General features: G+C 43.3%; 1 protein-coding gene across 2 annotated transcripts in view; it reads right to left on the bottom strand.

Annotated features, from left to right (window-relative positions):
• Window positions 1–442: 442 nt before the first annotated feature.
• TAF3 (TATA-box binding protein associated factor 3) overlaps window positions 443–9,075 on the bottom strand; it is a 151,602-nt gene continuing 142,969 nt past the window's right edge. For both annotated transcript variants that reach the window (XM_027121586.1, XM_027121587.1), the window contains 3 exons: window positions 4,710–4,965; window positions 1,644–1,750; window positions 443–830 (listed from right to left, as the gene is read on the bottom strand). In XM_027121586.1, the coding sequence (XP_026977387.1) occupies window positions 716–830; window positions 1,644–1,750; window positions 4,710–4,965 (478 nt within the window). In that variant the 3' untranslated portion in view covers window positions 443–715. The remainder of the gene's footprint in view (window positions 831–1,643; window positions 1,751–4,709; window positions 4,966–9,075) is intronic.

Below are 9,075 nucleotides of genomic sequence, written 5' to 3'. Positions count from 1 at the left end.
TTTATACAAGTTGATGAAATGGATAAGCTGTGAGAAGAACACCAGCAGTTTAGAGAAATGGGCAGAGTCGGGAGGCAACAGAGAAAGAAAATAGGTGAGAGTCAACAAAAATAATTTGCACAAAAGCCAACAGGACATGATAGAAACCTTTTTCTTAAAAAATATAAGGTATTTCACAAAAAGCCTGAACATTTTACATGTTAGTACTAAAAACAGGGAGGGAGGGGAAGCTTCATATATTTTTCATCACAAAAATATTTACCGACACTCCACCTGGAGTTTTCTTTTATGTGATTATGATTATCTCACTAGAGAGGGAAGGAGGCTGGAGGCGCAGACAGACTACCAACGTCACCCTCGGTCACGGTCAAGGCAGGCCACAAGCCACTTCTCATCTAACACCTTAAGGAAAAGGCCCTGGAGAGAATCAAGAAAATCGAAAGGGAAGATTATGGTCTTTTTATTAGTAATACTTGTCACTGGTAATAGAAAACGGAGGCAAGGTGGCCCTGGTGCCCGCCTCCACGTGAGCTTTCCTTCGGTCACGACCATGTGGCCCCGGGCCGGGGTGTTCCAGAAGGAAAATCCCTGTGGGTGGTGTGTTTCTGTCCTCAGTCTTGCGAGGCTCATAACCTGCAGGTACATGGTGGGAGGTGACACGGAGGCGGGGTCACAGCACCTCCCCCGAGGCGTCAGGACAGGGGCCCCCGGGGTGTCAGTGCGCCCGGTGCTTCCTCTTTTTGTGCTTTTTGTCCTTCTTTTTGTTGGCACACTTGGGACAGAACCACTGCATCTCTTCTGGGGGTGCGGCCATTATTCCGACGCAGGGCCTGCATGGTTACCAAGGAAGAAAAGGCTTCAGACAAACAAGCTTTATTTATCCACACATTCTTTTCCTGTGTTTTTAAAGAATTTCAAGTCATTAAATAATGTCCTAAGTCTGTGGTGTATTTACCAGAAATCCAAGTCACATAGCTCTGACGGATGCTGCGCTACTGCTGGGCGTGTGGGTGATCACCTTACACAAAGCCCCTCTCCAGGCCCCGCTGGAGAAATTAATTAGCTCATTCATCCTTTCAGCCAGAAATAGTCTAATGCTTCTGAGCCACGGCTTTGTTTTTATCTCAGAGATATCATATAGCACGTGACTAAGTGGACTCCTATCTTTTTATATCTGATATTTTCAAGATAAAACGGGAAGGCTGTTTGCATGCATTTCGATGGTGTTTCTTCGGTTTTGGGGGGGGCGCTGAAGAGGCGCAGAAACCACACAAGCTGTCCCCTCACTTCTGCACTGTGTGACACGTTTACGGGGGTTCCCTTAGCGTTGCCATCAAGCGCTGCAGCTGCTACAGAAAACGACTGGCGAGAAGGCAAGGGAACCCCCTCTAGCTCCTCTTCCTTTGTTAAAGCAGGGGGATACATAAGCTGAGCAACACATTTGGAATTGAGGCCGAATAATGATAGTCCAAAGACTCGTGATGTTTGCAATTCACATGAACGCCTTTCTCTCGGCAGTGATTCTGCTCCGTACACTGCTCTCCGGAGAGGAACTGCCCTGGAGGAAAAGCCAGGACGGGCCAGAGGCACCCCCACACCCCGTGTGCAGAGCCCCTCCCCCCAGGGCCACGATGGGGACTCACCAGTGGTACCAGTCGTCACAATCATCACAGCCAATCATGGGGCTCCCGTCATCGGGCTTGTTGCAGCCGGGACAGATCCAGATCTGGTTCCCCCATTCGTCTCGGATCTGGGGTTGCAGGGGAGGGAGCAAAACAGAGATGCTTTGAGGAGGAAGTATCCAAAAAAGGGCACAATAAGGATCATTACTTCACACTGTGAAGCTACTACACAGACAGATTAAACTAAAAACAAAAACAAAAATCCCAGTAGTTAACAGTTTAGTAAAGCTGTGATATCCTGGGATCACCTGAAAAAGCAAATGGCTACTAAGTGTTCAGTGATAAAGACATTGCTTTTTCTTTTTTTTGGCCCTCTTCTTGCAGGATCCCAGTTCCCGACCAGGGATTGAACCCAGGGCCCGGCAGTGAAGGCCCAGAATCCTAACCACTAGGCCACCAAGGAACTCCCAAGACATTTCTAATGAATATTTTAAACTCTCTTTTGTAAGTCATAAAAACAAAGCATTTTATAATTATTTCTGTAAGCAATATGACCTACAGCCACTTTTATCTAAAGAAATACTGTAAACACACACATCCTGAATGACTAGGGTTTTCATGGAAGTAATGACGAATATTTTTGAAAGCTATTGAGCTCAACTCAATGTTGTTTCCTCCATCGCATTCACAGGCCTGGAATTAATAAATACGGCCAATGTGCATGTATCGCCTTATTACTTATTAGCCAAACCCTTCTCCTGAACTAGCTGATAAGATCAAGGATATAAAAGAGTTGTTACTAAGTAACTTTCCATTCCCTTTATGACATTTTCAGTAAAGTACAATCAACTAAAGGGCAAATGAAATAAGGGACGCGCGGGAGGCCAAAGAGCCACACATTTTCATGTTATTTTGCAACAAATAATGCTGTGCTCTGAACTTTGCTTTACTTAACTTAGCAGTTCCAAATAAGAAGCATCCCTAACTGAACAACTTCCTCAAGTTCCACATGAACAAGACCGATTTGGAAGAAACAATTCTATGACGGGCATTCAAAACCAGGAATGATAATTTTCTAAAGTTTTTCCAGTCACGCAGCATATAATTTCATTCAGTTTATTTTGCAAGCTATGGTCTCTTCTGGTACTTTAAAATACAACGCTGACTAGATGCGCAGGAGAGATGGCTCTCTGTGTGTGTGATGGGTGTACGGGGGGCAGAGATACTGCATTCCACTGATGCACTAGTTTAAGGCTGACCATTCTCAAAACAGTCTCTACAGAGGCAGAGGACGCTGATGTGAAGGCTTCCTCAACAAATCTGTGGGCAGCTACATCCCTGACTCGGTCCTCTCTAGTTTCAAGGGGAGAGACCACCAGTTAGCACGTGCCAGCTGTCTGGGGCGAAGGCTGGCCCAGCGCCCTGGGCCTTGAAGCTGCCATGCATGGCCAGTCCTGCTGCTGGCTGACCTTTCTTGAAATTAGGAGGCCGTGACCCTGTGACATGAGAAATCTACCACAGCACCCATAATAACTAACGCCCAGCCCTTCACGGTTTACTAAGTTCTTTCAAATGTCTTACTTGGTTTCATCATCCTAAAACAACGCTTGGCTAGGTTAGCAATGGGGAGACTGGAGCTAAGGGAATGTCAGTGACAGTTCCAATGTCACAGATTGGGCAGTGACAAAATCAGCCCTTTTGCTGTATAGCCTGTGTCTTTCCTTCAATTCACACATTTTGTCTTCTGTCTACAAAGTGTCTCTGAGGAGACAGAAGGCTTTTCATCCATGTTGTCTATGCAAATCTGATCCATCTCCAGGGAGTTAACTCAAAAATCCACTGGAGAATCAGAAATCAGTGACCACCTAGTCTATCAACCCCCTAATTACACCTGAAGAAATGGAGGCCGAGGAGATTAAGTGTAAAATCCTCCCCGATTAACCCATCTTGGGGTGATGCGGCCTCAATTAAACACCTGTAGCAACTGGTCCTTGAATGGACTGATTTGACGATCACAGATTTTTGTACCATGTCTTCTATTTTTGTCTTGAATGGCCAATATTTTTCTTCCTGTTAATATTTCATGTCTTTATATCCTCTCTGAAGATTTTTGAGATTTTCTTCTTATCCTTCGTATCATTATAGTGCCTCAAATACTTAATGATTCATTGAAGTTTCCTTCCCAAATGCCTTTAGAGATGTAATACTTGCACGATTTATAACAACAACAGCAGGAGTCTGACCCCGCCACCCTCCAGTCCCATCTATTCAGAAGGACCCGAACCGCCACTAGGCTGACAGATCTCAGTCCACATACTTGGTGATCTCGGCTGTGTCAGCTCAGCTAGGACCTCTATGTGCCTGATATCTTTTTGTCGCCTGTTTATGTGTCACTCTACAGAGCTCAAAGAACATATTTATGTAAGCGCTTTATTACTTGATTGAATTCAGGGCTTGAGTAAGATCTGATACTAGTAAGTATGGGGAGAACACATAAAAACGGTTCCATGACAACCATGCGAACTCATTCATCAAGGTGAGTTTTTCCACCTGAAGACAGGCTTGGACTCAGGAAGCTCTGTGTCTAAAAGTTCACTTCCATTCACTCTGCAGGCCCTGGTATGTTCTGGACCTTAGCCAATGAGTTACTATAATTAGTGCTGCTGCCCAGAAAGAGCAGCTGGCCCATCAGACATGTGTATATCACACAAATTATACTCTTAAGTGAATCACTGCTTGATCAAGAAACTCAATGAGGGGTTTAACTATCACTATTCACCTCTATATTTATACACTGATTGTGCTGTGTATAGGTATATAGTCATCTTCCAAAACAATGCCGAATAAAGAAAAACAATGCTCTGACATTATTTATGGAGACTAAATATGCAAACATCCTAACAATACTTTTCAGCTGAAAGCTTGAAAGTGCAATGAAAATGCCTTTCCAGTCATAAAGAATTGCCTCTGAGGTTCAATAATGATTCATCTGACGCTGCATTTTTAATTGAAAACATTTTCATGAGGAAGGAGTGAGCTCTTAAGTGGCTGTTTCTTAAATACTCCAAAAAATAGAAAGTAGCGCACCACGTAAGTGCTGACCGTCTCCGTGACCACACTCCGGACGGGGGCTTTGGAACTGGCAGATCCCGAGGCTGCGGGGGCCGGAGCGGGCATCCCGGTGAGGGGTGTGCTGGCCGGGGCCAGAAGGGGCAAAGGCACGGGGGCGGGGGTGACGTGCACGGGGACAGGGGCGGGGGCTGGCATGGGCGGTGGCGTCTTGGGTCTGTTCAGAGAAGGCGCCGGCTTAGCCTCGGGGGCTGGGACCACTTTGCTGATGACACTGTCAACAAAAGAGAGAAAAGGAAAAGTCAAAACACATGGTTGAGTCAAGCCAGGTAGCTAAAAACATGATCGCACAATCACTTGGTTCTTCTAGCAGCAAAAGACTTTTTGGAGAGTCCAGAGAGCGATGGAGCTCAGGGTTAAGGCCCTTCCGCAACCTGCTTCTCCACTTGCTCGGTCACGGCTGGCCGAGATGTCAGGCAGTGGGGGATGAGGCTCCAGCTCCTTCCCTGGTGAGGTCGCCAAGTCGTGATTAGAGCTGTGTGCTGCTCTGTCTCTTCATTAACACTGTCTTACCCACAGAACCCATGCCGGGGAAGAAGAACTAGGCTCAGAGCCAGGATATCTGAGTTCAAACCCTACGTCTTCCATAGGCCGGCATGTGACCTGGGGTAAGTCGTTTAAAAGTAAAAGTTAAAGGAGGCAAGAATATACAATGGAGAAAAGACAGCCTCTTCAATAAGTGGTGCTGGGAAAACTGGACAGCTACATGTAAAAGAATGAAATTAGAACACTCCCTAATACCACACACAAAAATAAACTCAAAATGGATTAAAGACCTAAATGTAAGGCCAGACACTATCAAACTTAGAGGAAAACATAGGCAGAACACTCTATGACATAAATCACAGCAAGATCCTTTTTGACCCACTTCCTAGAGAAATGGAGATAAAAACAAAAATAAACAAATGGGACCTAATGAAACTTAAAAGCTTTTGCACAGCAAAGGAACCCATAAACAAGACGAAAAGACAACCCTCAGAATGGGAGAAAATATTTGCAAATGAAGCAACTGACAAAGGATTAATCTCCAAAATTTATAAGCAGCTCATGCAGCTCAATATCAAAAAAACAAAGAACCCAATCCAAAAATGGGCAGAAGACCTAAATAGACATTTCTCCAAAGAAAACATACAGATGGCCAACAAACACATGGAAGAATGCTCAACATCACTAATCATTAGAGAAATGCAAATCAAAACTACAATAAGGTATCACCTCACACCAGTCAGAGAGGCCATCATCAAAAAATCTACAAACAATAAATGCTGGGGAGGGTGTGGAGAAAAGGGAACCCTCTTGCACTGTTGGTGGGAATGTAAATTGATACAGCCAGTATGGAGAACAGTACGGGAGGTTCCTTAAAAAACTAAAAACAGAACTACCATACGACCCAGCAATCCCACTACTGGGCATATACCCTGAGAAAACCATAATTCAAAAAGAGTCATGTACCACAATGTTCACTGCAGCTCTATTTACAATAGCCAGGACATGGAAGCAACCTAAGTGCCCATTGACAGATGAATGGATAAAGAAGATGTGGCACATATATACAACGGAATATTACTCAGCCATAAAAAGAAACGAAATTGAGTTATTTGTAGTGAGGTGGATGGACCTAGAGTCTGTCATACAGAGTCAGAAAGAGAAAAACAAATCCCGTATGCTGACACATATATATGGAATCTAAAAAAAAAGGTCATGAAGAAACTAGGGGCAAGACAGGAATAAAGACACAGACCTACTAGAGAATGGACTTGAGGATATGGGGAGGGGGAAGGGTAAGCTGCAACAAAGTGAGAGAGTGGCTTGGATGTATATACACTACCAAATGTAAAATAGATAGCTAGTGGGAAGCAGCCACATAGCACAGGGAGATCAGCTCGGTGCTTTGTGACCGCCTGGAGGGGTGGGATAGAGAGGGTGGGAGGCAGGGAGATGCAAGAGGGAAGAGATATGGGGATATATGTATATGTATAGCTGTTCACTTTGTTATAAAGCAGAAACTAACATACCATTGTAAAGCAATTATACTCCAATAAAGATGTTAAAAAAAATAAAAAAATAAAAGTACTAGTTACTGTGCGCCTCTAAGCAGCTGATGTTATACTAGGTGCTTTCCATACATCACCTCATCTAGTCCTCACAACAACTTCAAAGAAGTTATAGTGACCCCGTTTTATAGATGAGGAAACAGGATTAGAGAGAGAAAGGAATTTGGGTAAATGGGTGGCAGGCTTAGAACCGAGGTCTAGTTGATTCTGAAACTCTTCTTTTCTTTTTACAAAGTGCCTTTATTTGAGGGGAAAAAAGGATATCATCTCAAGTTTAGAGAAAACATATTTGCTTCTGGTCTCCCTCCCTCCCTCCTCCAGAAGGAACCACTGTCCTCCAGCCGGGAGCTGTGTTTCTAAATTTTTGTTCTTTGAACTTTTTCTGCCTTTGCAGATACCCTTAAACAATGCATGTTGTACCGCTGTTTTATGTGTTTCAAGTATACAAACAATTCACACTGTATTTATCGTTTGCAACTAGCTTTCCTCACCTAGTTTTTTTTTGTAACTGAGATATAATCAACATTGTGTAAGTTTGCACAATGTGTTGGCTTGACACATTTGTAAACTGCAAAATGATTACTGCAGTGGCCTCAGCTAATACCTTTATCACACCACGTAATTATCATTTCTTTTTTTGAAGGGAATTGTTTGGATCTAGTCTCCTGCAACCTTGACATTTGTTAATACAGTATTGTTGACTATAATCTCCATGCTGTGTATCAGATCCCTAGAACTTATTTGTTTACTAGTTGCCCACTTAGTTTTATGCTCTTGACTTATCGGTATATATTACTTATTTTAATTACTATATAGTATTCCATAGTATGAATAAGTCAAAGGGTTTTTGCCCATTGCCCTACTGACTGTATGTATCACCTTGTAAATGTTACATGTTAACTTGTAAATATGGTGATGAATCTCCCTGGGCTATATTCCTAGGCATAAAGTTTCACCTTTATTAGGAATCTGGAGCTGTTCTCTAAAATAGGCTGCACTGACCTACCTCTTCCTACAATCCCACACTGACCTTCCTAGACCTTGCTTTTCTGATCAACAAAGTATAAATAAAGATAGCTGCCTGTGAGGGCTATGGTGAGAACCTGAATAGGGAGGAACACGTCAAGAACTATGTACAAATGTGAAGTGTCATGGCCACTGCTCATGTCATGCTCAGCACTGTCATGACCAATCCACACAGGGCCTCTTTCTCAAAGTCCTTGTTTAGAAAAACACCTCCCCTACAAAGCACCAATTCTTTGCTATTCTGATCAGAAGACTATAAAACAGTATTTCAAAAATTCCATCATTATACAAGCAAATAAATAGTTCTGTTACTTGCTCTCCACTTGTTTCACGCGAGTGTGATCACCTTCCTAACTCGAATGTAGCCAAAGACCAAGAGAATTTAACATGGGCTGTTTGTCCAGGAGACACTCAATAGATGCTTAATGTAATTCATAGTGAATATTGATCCAGTAGTAACCAAGTTCCCAGCTGTTGTGAGTGCTGGAAAGCCAAGTGCATGCCGGCACCTGCTGAATGTTTACTTGCCTATCTCACTTGACCCTCATAACAACCAAATGAAATAACAAGTGCTGATATTATCCTCCTTTTGTAGAGGAAGAAACCAAGGCACAGAGATTAAGTACCTTGCGCAAGTTCACAGACAGAGCCAGGATTTAAACCCAGGCAGCCTAATTTCAGAACCCGTGATCTTAACAACTACACTCTGCTGTCCCTCTGTGCTTACTGAGTGAGGTTTGCCTTACATGTAAGATGAGAGGTCCAAGTTATTACTATGGCATTTATATCCATAGGGCAAGCAACTCCTTATTCTTATGGTTAGACTAAAATTTAAAAACACTGTTCTGGGAGGCAGTTTCCCATGATGGTTTAAAATATGGGTGCTGGCGTATGCTAATGCACATATATGGAATCTGAAAAAATGGTAGTGATGAACCTAGTGGCAGGGAAGGAATAAAGATGCAGATGTATAGAATGGACTTGAGGACATAAGCAGGGAAGGGGAAGCTGGGACGAAGTGAGAGAGTAGCACTGACATATATACACTACCAAATGTAAAATGGATGGCTAGTGGGAAGCTGCTGCATAGCACAGGGAAATCAGCTCGATGCTTTGTGTCCACCTAGAGGGATTGAATAGGGAGGGTTGGAGGGAAGCTCAAGAGGGAGTAGATATGGGGATATATGTATACTTATAGCTGATTCACTTTGTTGTACAACAGAAACTAACATAACATTGTAAAG

Source organism: Aethalodelphis obliquidens, unplaced genomic scaffold (assembly GCF_003676395.1).
Source record: "Aethalodelphis obliquidens isolate GAN/ISIS:26980383/991018 unplaced genomic scaffold, ASM367639v1 scaffold23, whole genome shotgun sequence".
Taxonomy (NCBI): Eukaryota; Metazoa; Chordata; class Mammalia; order Artiodactyla; family Delphinidae; genus Aethalodelphis; species Aethalodelphis obliquidens.
The sequence above is the reverse complement of the archived record's forward strand: the minus strand, read 5'-3'. Positions and strand labels throughout refer to the sequence as shown.